The 14,535-nt window shown below is 53.0% G+C and overlaps 4 protein-coding genes across 4 annotated transcripts; 3 read left to right on the top strand and 1 right to left on the bottom strand.

Annotated features, from left to right (window-relative positions):
- Window positions 1–338: 338 nt before the first annotated feature.
- LTS14_008058 (uncharacterized protein) lies at window positions 339–1,826 on the top strand (the record flags this gene model as incomplete). Its single annotated transcript, XM_064840746.1, has 3 exons — window positions 339–867; window positions 924–1,136; window positions 1,255–1,826. 3 exons carry the CDS (start codon window positions 339–341, stop codon window positions 1,824–1,826), a joined length of 1,314 nt encoding a protein of 437 aa, XP_064691777.1.
- Window positions 1,827–2,314: 488 nt separating this feature from the next.
- On the bottom strand, window positions 2,315–3,264 carry LTS14_008057 (uncharacterized protein; the record flags this gene model as incomplete). Its single annotated transcript, XM_064840745.1, has 2 exons — window positions 2,315–2,981; window positions 3,041–3,264. 2 exons carry the CDS (start codon window positions 3,262–3,264, stop codon window positions 2,315–2,317), a joined length of 891 nt encoding a protein of 296 aa, XP_064691776.1.
- Window positions 3,265–5,880: 2,616 nt separating this feature from the next.
- LTS14_008056 (uncharacterized protein) lies at window positions 5,881–7,824 on the top strand (the record flags this gene model as incomplete). Its single annotated transcript, XM_064840744.1, has 2 exons — window positions 5,881–7,338; window positions 7,396–7,824. 2 exons carry the CDS (start codon window positions 5,881–5,883, stop codon window positions 7,822–7,824), a joined length of 1,887 nt encoding a protein of 628 aa, XP_064691775.1.
- A 658-nt stretch (window positions 7,825–8,482) lies between these two features.
- Window positions 8,483–11,347, top strand: LTS14_008055 (uncharacterized protein; the record flags this gene model as incomplete). Its single annotated transcript, XM_064840743.1, has 3 exons — window positions 8,483–8,594; window positions 8,650–10,571; window positions 10,628–11,347. The coding sequence occupies 3 exons, from the start codon at window positions 8,483–8,485 to the stop codon at window positions 11,345–11,347; spliced, it is 2,754 nt and encodes a 917-aa protein (XP_064691774.1).
- Window positions 11,348–14,535: the final 3,188 nt, after the last annotated feature.

The following is a 14,535-nucleotide window of genomic DNA, read 5'->3' as shown; positions in this document are numbered from 1 at the left end:
GTTGCGGCGGAGAGTCTCGTCGTCAGTCTACGTAGCTAGCTTAACTGATGACTCCGAAATCATACGTCGGGTACTCGAATAGACGACAACATAATCGAGCATGAGATTTGGTCCAGCATGTCGAATTGACATATGCCTAGACACAGAGTCGTCAGCAGCCCGGCTGTGCCTGTCGATCTGTTTGGATAGTTAAAAATGGCCTAAGGCATAACGGAGCGGAAAAACCTATTCCGGAGGCGTCACTTCCTCGCGTTTACCTTGGATGAATTCAGCATCTCGCGTTTGCACAGGCACCTCGATGATAGTGTGAGCTAAGATTTGATACTCACAAAAGCAGCATGACCACCAACGAGCAGTTGCAGGCTCAAATTGCCCTCATCTCCAGCAAAATCAACCAGGCTAAGCAGCAGCAACAACAGCAGCAGAGCTACTTTCAAGCACCAAAGTACGAGACCGGCCACCAACAGCAGTACTCATCATACCGCGGATCTCCGAGATGGGCCCCCTACGCCCGTGGTGGTCGTGGTGGCCTGCACAAGAACCGTACGCTCGTCGTTAATGACGCTAACAGGACTCCGCCGCCAGATACCGACCAGCCCTTCACATCTGCCGCTTCGGGTCTTGTGTCCACACGTGGGACAACTCATCAGCTAATGACCAAGGGCACATTCAATCGCGAGCAGCAGGCACGCCTGGAGCTTCAAGGACAGCAACGCGATGCCAAGCGGCGGAAGAGGCGAGCCTCGGAGCAGTCTAGAATACTGCGCCACGTCCTCCCGAGCGGCAATACTGCCATGCGAGAGATGGTCATCGACGGAATTCTATTCCAGCTCACTCAAGATGGTGGCAAGCTTGTTCGAGTCTCTGGTAACTGCTTTCAGGCGCATTACTCCCTGCTTGTTAATCTGCTGATCTGTTAATAGATATCGCCACCGCCGCTCTCGAGACTCCAAAGAGGACGAAGATCGTTGGCGTCGACTTCTTCCGCACCAAGAACGGTAATCTCGTTCGCGCCAGTACCTTACGACCATCAGCTAGGTATCAAACGCCGCAGACTCTTTGCTTTGAGCACTGCTTACCACCTATGATTAGGCCGACCGCGACCAAAGCCCGGTGCGAGAATTTCACGAAACATGGTACTTGCGCATGCACACCCATCCGGCCTGGCCATGACCGAGCGAAGAAATCCTTAGATCGACATCGCATACGGCCCCGTCGGTAAGCCGTACAGGCAGAGACTGACCTCCCTCACAGGTACCTGTCCCTTTGGCTCGCAATGCCACTTCGCGCATGATCCAAACAAAGTCGCCATCTGCAAAGACTTCCTCAAAGGTGGCGCCTGCTCTCGTGGCGCGAACTGCGACATGTCCCACGAGATGACCTGCCATCGCGTCTCCGCTTGCCAGTTCTTCTTACGCGGCAACTGCACGAACGCTGCATGTCGCTATCCTCATTTTTCTGTCCCTCCATCTGCACCTGTCTGCGCTCCATTCGCCACTCTCGGCTATTGTGCCAAGGGTCCCGACTGTGACAAGAGGCATGTCCTTGAATGTCCCAACTTTGCCAACAAAGGTCACTGTGCGAATCACGACAAGGGCTTGTGCCTGTTGCCTCACCCCGACCGCGCCAGTATCTTACGCAAAGCTGCTGAGCGGCAAGCGAAGATGGGCGCGGATGCTGAGTCCGACTTGTCTAGCGATGAGGACGTCAAAGATGAGGAGGATATAGAGGACATTGACTCTGAGGGGGAAGATGTCTTTCTGACAGGTACTGGTGAGAACAGCCATGAGCTTTCTCAGCAGCAAGACTTCGTTGGCTTCAATTGAGTATGGATTGCCATGACAAGTATCCATCGACATTGAAGTCTCCTCGAGGAGCTGAGGGATGCCAATGCGTAGGCATATCAGAATAAGAAAAAGCATCAGAACAAAAGTCAGAGAAAAAAGCCGCAATGAACCTATGCAGAAAATAGAGAATGAATACAATACATCATAATCTCCATCACTGTACACATCGTAGTCAGTATGCCACCGCATAACTCTGTTCATCCGCTCTGTGAAAGATGTGTTTGCCGTACTCGCTCCAAAGTGATTTGCTTGCTCGAGCTAGACTGTTGTCGACTCATGCTACGAGCATCGTCACTCCATGCATTCAGAAAGTTTTGCAGAGATCTCAGCCTCTGCATCATCTGGTCGAGGAGGAATCTGTAAATGGCGCACGAGCGCATAATCATTGGCATGACTGGATATCTACCATAAGCAGCCTCCCGCTTTACCAAACGCCCGTTACTCTGTATGTACGTATATGGGCATCACTATACCGCACTCTGGCTGACTTGCGTCATCGGCCTTTTCTTCCCTTTCCGGCCTGAAAAGAAGGACTCCCTTCCTCTCCGTAAAGTACCCAAAACATGATGTTCGTACTCCAGTGGCGAGCGCGGAGCGCCGATTTTCCCATGACTGCCGCTGGTCTGCGTGCTGTAATTTCCACCCGCACCATCTCCCACCAGCCTTGGGAGCTCCAGAGGCGTCAATTGTGGTTCCGCACGAGTCTGTAGCTCATGGCTCTCGTTTATGTCCCGTGATCTGGTACTGATTTCGAAAGTACTCTTCTTCGTTATGCCAGACGAGCTCGTCGTAGAAGTGGAACTCTTATGCGCATCCACGGCCTGCACTCCTGTACGTGGCGTCAACTCGCCTTCACTCTCACTTCTCTGCCTCTTCTCTCCGCTTCTGCCGCCCGTCCAGCGGGAGGTACTGCCTCCTGCCCCACGGCTGGAAAGTCGTTCGCCAAGGTACTTTTTGATGAAGACGCGAAGGGAAGGTGCACAGGCACATATGATGCCTAGACCGAATTCTAGCATCGTCCAGAAGTAGACGTCGAAAGCTAGCCAGGTGAAGTCGTAGTGGAAGGAGAGTTTGTAGTAAAGATACGTTCGGGCGATGGCGGCGCCGATTGTTATTGAGGAAATGCCGAACATGCTGTCATCATATCAGTATCACTCCAAAAGTATATTCATGCTTGTTTAAGGTAGACTGACATGTTCAAGATGACCTTCTGCCGAAATGGTACTTGTAGTCCTTGCGCCACGATACAGGGAAGGGCGATCGAATATATGTCCGTCACGATACTCAGGATCCCGGCCACGAGGTTCAGTACACCAGTGCTAGCGCAGTGGAAATCGTGGTCGGCGGACCACTCTAGGTCATACGCCAGCCAATATGCTTTAGTGGGATTGCAATTTAACACCAGAGCCAACTGCATGGCGACTGTGTAGGTGACCGTAAAGGCGATAGCAGTCCAAATGGCATAGAACCATCTTGTGTTGGATGTGCCGCTTTGTATCCTGCGGTAGAACAGGAGAACAGAGACTTTGAGACAGCAGGTTCCAGTTACGAACATGAAAGCGCCAATCCAGGCATTTAGTGCTTCGTTCTTGAGTGTGTCGAAAGTGGCATCCCCTGAAGGAAGTGTTAGTTGGTGTCGAGCGACTTGCTGAAGGAAGAGGCATATACATATGTGGATGCCTGCCAGCTTGTTCTCGTTGGCATATATAGCCGTCACATAGACTCCCACCAATATTGCCCATGCCGGGACGAGCAGTGCCTGGTGCTTGGTAAGTGTATTAGAACGTCAGCACCAAGTGCTAGTGTACATACATCGTCATAGCCTAGACCACCTCCTTGATGCCGTAATCGTAGAATAAGCCGTATGGCAACCAAGACTGTACAGACGGAACCAAGTGCGACACCATAGGGTGGCAGCCATGTCCTTCGCACAGGATCCTACGGGCGGCCTGGTCAGCTCAAGACTTTGGTGGCCCGTTTGGCCGAAAGAGACGTACTGTATAGTTCGGCGGCGGCCACGACGATATGATAGATAGCGGCGGTGAGGGTAAATTGCCAGGCATAGCGACGAATGATGCACGAAGGTCAGCCGCGACGGAGACCCGAGCACTAGGCGGCTGGTTCTTAGGATATGTACTTGCTATAGGCAGAGGCTCCGGAGGAAGAGTATGATCCTAGGCGTGCCTTGTCTCGCACCAGATGATGAACTGCCGAGCACGTTTGCGGGACTCTCAGTAGACGTTGTCGATCATCACTCGTACGATAGAGACTGCGCCAGCATATTTCGTGGTGCTTGCTTCGAGCATTTCTCGGGATGCCGTCGAAGAAACTCTGTATGCCAAACAACCGCTGTCTTTAAAATGTGGGACCTTAGATCAAGCCGCAGTCCAAGGTGCTTAAAATCGTGCAAAAGTGACTTGAAACAACAAGGATGTGGATGCAGTATCAACCCGAGTGATCGTCAACGTTGGTCGTGGAGCGGTCGTCCGGCAACGCACTACTCTGCATGAACCCAAATCGAAGCAGTTCGGGACCTGTATGGGCCTTCACCTTAGAACGCACTTACAAGCATCATCCACGCGGCTGTTTTTGACCCGGGAGCCAGCTCTACGCTCTGGGATGGTTTCATCAAGGCCAAGCAAGATCTGTTAGAGGTTGGACTGTAGCATCTATGGTCTGCTAGCACTCAGGCAAAGGCATGGCGTTTGCGTGTGCGGCTCAATGACTCGATTGTGAGGAGATTTGTTTGAGGCGCTCCCCTTGTATGTAAGTCAAGACGGCACCACGAGCCATGATCGAAGAAACTCTGATCACTTGATCGTCTCGAGTCAGGCTCGACGTGCCATGGATTCGGTGGTTACTGAGAGTTCGTAGTCTGATAGTTTGAGCCTCAGCAGCATTGTGCTCTACGACGTGTTCTAGCTTTGCGTGGTGACCCTAGTGAGAACGCGCCCTCTGTGTCGTCGAGCCGGGCTGATGTGAAGAGCTGTAGTCGAGTGCAATCCGTACACCAGCTGTCCTTGGTGTCATCCCTCAGGAGTGGCGAGTCGTGGTTGTGCACATGACTGCACAAGGCTGGTTTAGCACAAGGAGGCCCGGAACTTTCACTGAACTCTGCCAGATCCCGAAGGTGGACCGCACCTTCGCCGACGACGTCTTGCACATGGATCTCTATTTTTGCCACTATGGTCCGCGTGTAACCTCGACGGATAATATCTTCAAAGTCGCGCGGATTGGGCTATGAAGTACTGATTGTGTTGATATTAACAAGCCCAATCTTCGCCTAGCAACACCCAAGATCGCTGTTGATGGGGTTACGTGTTTAGCATATCTCAAGATTCGCGTGAGCCTTGCAGGTGCACTTCACTTCACTTCAATCTCAGCAATGCCGAATCGGAGCCAGAGATGTCTTGTCTTTCCGCCATGAGCCGCGAGAAACGAGCGTCCCAGCGGGACGCACTTACTCCTTAGGATTCATGTAGTCACAGGGCCGATGGCGCGACGACATCTCTGTAGGAGGCGTTGGCATTCCATACAGTGTCGAACTGGTCTCTCGCTGCGAATCGCCCAACTCGCATGTTTCAGAACGCCCCACAAGCACGCATAACCGACCTGCACGACTCGAAGCCCGGACCATAACCTGAAGAGGATCCATGCAAACCACGCCAGTCCCCTTCCTGTTACGAACCTCGTTTTCTTCTCAGCTCCTCCTGCACGCTATCTACACAAGCGACTCCGAGCTGCGACCACAGTCGGACCTGACTACGCCCTAATGACAGATTGAGCGGGTCCTTCGGCAGATTATCATCGTGCAGCTGCTCGGCAATGAGATGATAGGCATGGTTCGTGTAGAGGAGGGTAGGCTGACGTTGTCTCTAGGGGACTTGTGCGGTAAGAAAGATTATTTTGTACACCACTCCAACACTACCTCTTTTCAGCCTCGGAACAAGCTCGATGATGGACTGAGCATATTTATTTCCTTCTCTTTCTCGCTGCTCGAGCGCAGAGTACGAGCGCACGAATCCCGGCAACGATGTTTGGCCGTTCGATTTCTGCATATATCTGTTATGCCGCCCTCGTACGTCTGGGTCATGTCTCTGCTGTCGCAGTCCCTCGACAAGACCAAGACGCAGATGCGGCCAGTGTCATAAGCAAGGCACAGAACATCGTGAACCCATTGTCGCCCAATCAGTCTGGCACGCCGCCTGATCTTACTGTCCTTGGAAATTATTATATTACCCAGAAATCACCTACACCACTCCTACGTGCCACCGGTATCCTGACCAAGGCCTTGACGTTTCTCTATGGACCATCAATCGCAGGCGGGCCAGCATATCCCACTGGTATCCTCGGATTGGTGAAAGTGACCGCCGATCTATTGGCAATTCAGCTTGATCTGACGCCGGAGACTGCGCAAGCACTAGTCGACAATACCGATGCAATCTTGGGGATAGCCAAATACGACGGCTTGCAGACGGTTGAAGACTACACTAAGCTCTACGACGGCGAATGGATGAATACGCTACCAAAGGGTCCTGATCTCGGTGTGCTTACCAACTACACGGACGATCTTTTGTTCTCGATGGAAAGGCTGTCCAACAGTCCATATCAAGTCCGCCGCCTCAATCCAAACAGTGACTCGCTCAACTTCCAAATCGACGACACAATCGCCAAGAATATCACAGGTAGCACACTCCAACAACTCTTCTCGGCCGGTCGCCTCTTCTACTCCGACTATCGCGATCAAGGCAGTCTCACTCCAAACTTACTCCGTTACTCCGCCGCTTGCGATGCTTACTTCTACGTCGACATAAACGGCGACAAGTTCCTGCCTCTCGCAATCCGTACGAATGTCGGGTCGAACCTCATCTACACCCCAGCGGATACAGCGAACGATTGGCTTCTAGCCAAGATGATGTACAATGTCAACGACTTCTGGTTCGCGCAATGGAATCACCTGGCCAGTACGCACGAAGTAGTGCAGATCGTGTACTCGGCCGCCATTCGGACGATCAGTGAAGAACATCCGGTGCAAGCGCTGCTGAACAGGCTCATGTCCGAGGTCTTCGCTATCCAGCCGCTGGCTCAAACTGTGCTCTTCGACCCAGGCGCGGCGGTGGATCTCGTGTTCTCCTATAGCGGAACTTCAGCCCAAGCGTACACGGACAAGAAGTACAAGAATGATGGAAGTGGTCGGTTTCAGGCCAACTACTTCAAGACTGAGCTACAGAATCGTGGATTGCTTAATCCGGCTACGGGGCCGACGCTGAAGCATTTTCCATTCTACGAGGATGCCTCGACTATTCATGATGCTATTTCGACGTTCATGACGGCTTTCGTTGGATCCTATTACTCCTCCGATTCCGTTGTGGCGATTGATGGTGAGCTGCAGGCTTGGGCCAAGGAGTGCAATGGCGTGTTGGCTGCTTGTAAGGACTTTCCTGCCGCTATCTCAAGCAAGGCCGCGCTGGTGGACATCTTGACGCATATTGTGAGTTTTCCGGACTGCTCCAGGAAAGCAGAGTTTGACGATTAATGTGTTCTGGAGGCCCATCTAGCATCGACATCCCACCACACGATCAATACTAACGAACTCTTGAGCATTTCGTCTACTCTACCTTTCCATCCCCCTGCTTTATACAAGCCTCTGCCAAGTGCAAAGGGCGTAAACAATGTGGCCGAGTACCTACCACCCTTTACTCAGGTCCTGACCCAATTCACTATTGGCGCCCTCTTCGCTCGCCCGGACTTCGTCGGCACCAATCGCTCGCTGATCCACATGTTTGATGTTCAGACGTTTCTAAGCAAGACGAACGATCAGACAAGAGCGGCGAATGGAGTTTTCATGAGTGCTATGAAGAGTTTCAGTTCGCAGGTCAGTTCGAGGAGGTTCGATGGGGAGGGGTTGAGTCAGGGCATGCCGTTTGTGTGGCAGGCGCTTAATCCTAATGTTATGCCTTTCTCTATTACTACCTAGATGGTGTGGTAGTACGTCTGCGAGCAGACCGCAGCTGGAACATTACATCGAATCTCATCTTGTGTTTTGTCATACAGGTCCTTTCACTTCCCAATGATACCTCATGTGGACCGCTCGCTAGGCGAAACATCGGCCCGCTCATGTAAGCGCCCAAGCTCCTTCCATCCTGTCCATGTCCGTCCCCTCTGCTCCGCTCCTGCTCTCATGTCAACCATGTCGCACCTCCTCACTACTCTGTGAGTGGCAGCGAGCCAGCAGCATTCACCTACATCGATTGTTCGTACCTCCCTCTTTCTTACTACTACGGAGGCCTGCCATGCCTTCCATCACCAACATACCTCTTCTGTTCCACGGCTAGATAGCACGACGACCAACACCATTGTCACTTGTCATTTAGATTGCCCCTTCTACACTGCTTTCACACACACAACCTTCGCTACTCGTTTGCTGCGGCTCACACGCTTGTACATTCTGTTCTAACGATGGCCGCCATGGCAAACAGTCCTTTCTCCTCACGCCGGCGACTACGCGACTTGTCTCGGCTACAGCCGGCCACTGGATGCAGACGAGTAGCCCTTCAACGTGTCGAGCCACCGTAAGAGCGACCATCACTCGACCACACCTCCGTTGAGCATTTCTCTTCCACAAAGCCGCAGCGATGGACGCCTACGACACCTATGCACGGTCTCCTCCGCCTTCACGTGGATCAGGCAGAGAGCGCGACGACTACCGCTCGGCAGATCCATATCGAGACAGGAGACGCTCACCAGGTAGTCCATGGTGACACCTCGTGTGCCGAATGCATGACTAACAGACAGTCCGTAGACCGCCGCCGAGAGCGAGGGGACAGGAGACGCTCCCGCTCGCCCACCCAGATCGACCGCTACCAGCCTGATCGCTCTGGACGTGACGACCACTACCGAGAGCGGCGAGATGACCAGCCTCCGCGTGACCGCCGCCGCTCCTCCCCACAGCCGCCGACCATCGATCGCTATGTGCCTGGACAGGACACGCAAACACCACAATCTATGCTCGTGAACCCAATGCCGGATCCGATGAAGTTGGACTTTCAGGTCGGCTTCACATGGTTCGCTGAATGGTGGAGGACAGAGCAACGCATCAAGGACGAGAAGGAGAGGCAACGCTCCGGCAAGCCTGGCTCACGGCTGCGAGGAGAGCGGGAGAGCAGAGAAGATAGAGAGGCAGAGCGCCCAAAGATCCAGGCTGGATACGACGCGTACAAGGAGAACTTGCAGAAACTCCAAGCACAGACGTTCGTTCGCATGCACAAGGCCGAAGACTGGTTTCGGGAACGATATGTGCCCGAGGTCAAGGAGCCGTTCAGGCGGAGCCTCATGGACTATCGAAAGACTCTCTTCACGAGGTGGCAAACGGAGCTCGAAGCTGGTGGGTTTGATGACTTCACGCTCGAGGGTATCTACAAATCCGAGTCCAACGGGCTGGGTGGCATACTCGAGAAGGAGGAAGGCGAGACCACTGCAGCTGCGGAGGTACTTGGTGTCGGCGACCTGCTACCGTCAAAGGGTGGAGACTTGAGAGATACAATGGCGCAGCAGCCAACGCTATTGATCAAGACTATCGCACCCACTGTCACCCGGGAAAGGTTTGTGGAGTTTGCGAAGGAGCATCTCAGTGAAGGTCCTGGAGGCTACATGCATTTGAGTCTTAGCGATCCGAATCCACTCAAAAAATGCCATCGCATGGGCTGGATCATGCTCAACTCTGACTCCGAACAAGCGATGGACACAGACGAGAAGACTGAGCCGGCTGCTGATGCCGGTGCTGATGTCAAGGAAGAAGATGCTAATGGAGAACGCAACGGAGAAGTGGCAACAACATTCAAAGCTAAGAACACCGCAGAGCGAGCACTTGAGAAGATTAACGCGAAGACGATAGAAGACCCTGAGCGAGGCAACTTTACAGTGCATTGTGGAGTCCACAGGCCACCGGACGCGCCAAGGAAGAAAGCCTTGTGGGATCTATTTTCGGCTCCAGAGCGCATAGCTCGTGATCTGGATCTCGCCACTCGACTGGCCAGGAAATTGGACAACGAGCTCGGCGACGAGTTTTTCGGCGCTGCCAAGATCGAAGAGCGTGTTATGAACCTCGCTGATCAAGGCTACCTTCAGCCACCTGCGGTCGAAGCCAAGCCGAAAGCGGAGGCTGACATGGACGTTGATGCAGGTGAAATTGAAGAAGAAGGCCTGATCGCGGACGACGAAGATGAGACAGATGACGCTGAGCTCCTGCAGAAGAAGAAGAAGCTTGACTTACTCGTCGAGTATCTGCGTCGTGTTTACAACCTCTGCTTCTTCTGTGTCTTCGAGTCGGACTCGATCCATGAGCTGCAACGCAAATGTCCTGGCGGCCATCTCAGACGACCACGTGCCTCGCTCACATCAACCGCGAAGGAGGTTGCGCATGCATCAGCATCTGGCGAGGAGTTCCCGCTGAGGAAGAATGGATCGTTGAAGAATTCGACCGATAACAGCAGAGGCGAGGGCGATGATGCGGACATGGACATCGAAAATGGTAGCCCTGTTGAGGAGAAGAAGGCTTGGGCCATGAAACCTAATGCTCGCAATGCGCAGCAATTGCAGAGAGCTTTCAATTGGGTGAAGACATTCGAAGAGAAGATCCTGCAGTGGCTTGAGCCTGAGAATGTTGCTCTGCGCAAGCTGGGTGGTACCCCGTTAGAGGAGGGTTTGGAGGAGGAGCTGATCAAGGTATGTGTTCCATGCCACATCGTAGTATGACACATCGGGACTGACATCACCTACAGTTCGTCAAGCAAGAAGACGCCTCAAAGTATCGCTGCAAGGTACCCGAATGCACGAAGCTATTCAAAGGCACTGACTTCTGGCGCAAACACGTCGAGAAACGCCACGCTGAATTCTATGAACGAGTCCGCTCCGAAGTGCAGCTGGTCAATACTTATGTCATTGATCCAGCACACATCGCACCTAGCAGGAGTGATGCAAATAGCAACGGCCACTTCCCGCTGAACAACCACATCCCGACGGGTACACCACGAGGCTTCCAGCTCAGCCAACAGCAATTCGCGATGACCGGTGGTTTCGGCATGGCACCTGGCATGCCTGCGCCAATGGCTCAGGGCATGTGGACACCAGGTGGCAGCGTCTCCATGCCCGCTGGTTGGGTGCCCCAGAATGGCGCTTTCGTCCACGGAGGTGTGGGTCCTATGCGCAGCATGGGTGGTCGCAACACCTACACCGGCCTAAATGTTGGCTTCACCGCCGTTCCCGGCAAGATGGGTGGGTTGATGCCTTACGCTCGCAACGACCCACGAGGTCAACGGATCGGTGCTGGAGTCCCGCCGATGGGTGGTAGGGCCATGGCTATGGCTGGCTTTGGCACGGCGATGGAGGGAGGTCTTCCTGGGTCTATTGGGCCGCAGGAAGCTGTTGCTGGACGGTCTATAAGGAGTTATGAGGATTTGGATGCTGACAAGGGAAAGGTTACTACCGAGCTTGACTACTAGAGCGAAAAGCATGGAAATTTGTGTGCTTTAGTGTGGAAGCGGCAAACGGGAGGGTTTGGAGGGTCGGCATTTGTAACATATCTTGTGCATGGATTGTGCAGAAAGCAGTCGTATTGAGCCTGCTCCGCTCCAGCCGAAAAGCTATCGTGATCAAGCCCAATAATTCTGACCGGTGGCCTGACAACGCTAGTCTGATCTGTGCCCAAGGAGGCCTTGCCCTGGCAAGCAATAAAAGCCCTCCTATCTTCCACGCAGCTGGGATGCCCACAAGGCTCGTCATATCTCAATGCGTGCAAAATAGGCTTTGCTGCACATGCGAGACATTGGGCCCGGATTTCGAAGGTCTCGTTGTACTCATTCGCAGGCTGATAGTCACCTGATGCGAGGTAGATGCGGGTTGCCGATTCCGTCACATTCTTTCCATGCAAGTCGATGTCGAGACAGCTGGTATCGCAGTGTTGGGGTGACCTGACGTCTATTGTGGGTGACAGGTTCGCAGCCTCGAGCCGTCCTTTGAAGTACGTACCGAAGGGATGACTGGTCAGCGACGACGGTAACGGTTTTACGCGTTCACGTTTCCCCAAAATCTTGAAAACACCTTTTATCTCTTGGTCGCCGTGGCTGATAGTGAAAGAGTGTGCGCTCGCACATGCTGTCTGCAGCTAATTCGGTCTCTGTGCTGCGTGACTGGACGAAAGGCACAGCATGTCTCACTGCCGCGCGAGCTCCAATTTTACATGAAATCTCTCCCTCGACTCTAAACTGGTCGAAATGAGCCACAACTATGTTGGTGTATCGAAGTGGACATGTCTGCTTGAAAAGGCATTTCGGCGACTTTGTATGACTTTTACGATCAAGAAAGCTCTGAAGGTGAGTTGTTGGGGATTGGGTGTGCTGTAAAGACAGATTAGGTTGCTACCGTACAGTCTCGTTCAAATGCAATGCTAACCATACGCCTTTCGCTAATCAATGCTGCAACTTTTCATCCTCCAATTCCCGTAAAATACTGATACAGACATCTACATTGTTGTCGTTGGAGCAAGAGGATTCATTGCTTCAATCGTTCGATTAGTCCGCAGTCGATGTTTCGTCGTTGCTTGCTATGTCGTTGCTCGTTAAATGTCGCCAGACGCCTACAACCACAGTCAGTGCCTGCGTGACTTACAGCCTACAGAACTTACTCGCCTCGCTGGATTTTGCCACCATGCTGTTCACACTAGTTGACCTCGCAGCCACACTGAGGGCACCTCTTGCCTGGGATGACCCACACCGTCTGACCCTTGTTGAGGCAGTTAGGACAGCGGCGTCCTGGGACCTATAGATAAATTTGAGTCAGAGTAGCTTCGCCGGCATGACATGGAGGCTACGTACAGGCATGGTCCTCACAGGCAAGCCTCCGCGAATAGGACGAAGAATCGACGGCGACGAGGTCTCCCATCCAGGCATGGATGATAGGGCTGGAAGTTGTTCGATCTTAAGCCGGCGAAGCGTTTCGTAGCGGCGTCTGTGATAAGACATGTTGAGGTGGGGAGATGATGTGTAAGGTGGAAGATGCTTTTGTGAAGTAGCGAGTGTTGTGTGACAAGACCGTTGCGTATCAGTGAAAGACAGTGTTCGATAAAGACCGAAATGGATGCAATGAGAACGTCGAGTGCGAGGCGAGGAGTACTTATGGTCGCCTGCTGCATGTTTGAGGCCATCTTCGCACGAAGGTTGCCGCTTGATGCGGTAGCTGGCTCTTCTGCTGATAGCTGGTTCGGGAGATCACTTTGGGCACGGAGTGGGCCTGGACATGTCGTGCGTTCTGCCCAGGATGCCGGGAGGATGTGTGCTGGTATGCAACTATCGCAGCGTTCGATAGGTTACACAATATGGTCGAGACTCGTCTTCTGGGTGCAAGCTAGAAGGAGGACCGAGGGCGTCCGGGCCTGAACCTTATTATACTAGATCGTGGTAGTTGCATACCACAATTGCAAGCATGACAGTTGAGGTCAGCAAGGAGAAGAACAGATCATTACGTTGTTTGAGCTTACACCGGTCGCACCCGTCAAGAGACAGTGTTGGGCAAGAAAGTCTGCGCTGATGGTAGCGAGCTGGCGCTTGCACGGTACGGGCAATGAACACAGATGCAGTCGTCCGTGCATGATGCGATTGTGGTGTTCTCGCAGTAGTACGGATACCAGGGTCAGACGCTGTTGCCCGTATGCAAACAGGCTGCCAAACGTTACGGAGTCGGTGAAGACCGTGTCTGTACCATGACTGGTGTCCATTCTCCGTCTGCTGGCTCGCGGGAGTGCGCAATTGTATCTAGCTTGCGCGCGCCTAGGTTTTGCGATCTGTCATATTTCACAACGTCAGTCTGGGATCGTCGGCTTGCGCAAACAACCCTGCAAGCGTGGTCCGGAACATGCATGCAGCAGAAGCGAACGCGCAGCGTACATGATGTATCTATATACATGCACGATGTCCCATGTGGCGCAAGTCGTCGAGAAAGGAGTCTCATCAGCGCGCAGCCAAGCAATGCACATTGCGGCTTGTTGAAAACAATGTCAAGTTTTACTCATATGCTGTACATGCTTAAGAGAGGTGGTGACGTGACCACCTGTTAGCGCCCACATCACTCTGCACGTCTTGACTTGGGGCCTTCAAAGCATGCACTCAGCCGATCGCAATGTGCTGTATCTGTGTCGGTGAGGATCGCTGCAAGGGAGACCGAGGCTTGCACAAACCACCATTGCGATCACCAAAGCTGTGGTAGTGCCAGAGTAGCTTGGACAGAAGCATACATTACCTCTACGGTATCTGCACGACCGTGAGATTGCATGTCGTTGGCTCTGGCGCTGCGTCAATCTGCTCGCTTGCCACATGCTACACCACGATCCACATAATCTGCCGAGCATATGCACAATTTCCGTAGTCCTTTCCCGGATTTGATCGGAGCACTACAGAATGCGGTCCCGTGCTGCAGATTTGCGCCTGTGGCAGCACGACAAATTTGTCATATCGTGCCGTGAAAGCCATAAACTGGAAGCCAGATCTCAATCCATCATTCTTCGGTCACACGACGCTAATTGGTCGGAATGACATCCGTCGCTATGGATCTTGGGCTGCATGTGGGAACTGTCTTTGCACGTTATTCCAATGCCACATCGATCTGCACAAGCAGCGCAGCGCCCCTCGACGAATGT

The sequence above is a fragment of the Recurvomyces mirabilis genome (assembly GCF_035927965.1).
Source record: "Recurvomyces mirabilis strain CCFEE 5264 chromosome Unknown scaffold_23, whole genome shotgun sequence".
Lineage (NCBI taxonomy): Eukaryota > Fungi > Ascomycota > Dothideomycetes > Mycosphaerellales > Teratosphaeriaceae > Recurvomyces > Recurvomyces mirabilis.
This window is presented reverse-complemented; position numbering and strand designations above follow the sequence as displayed.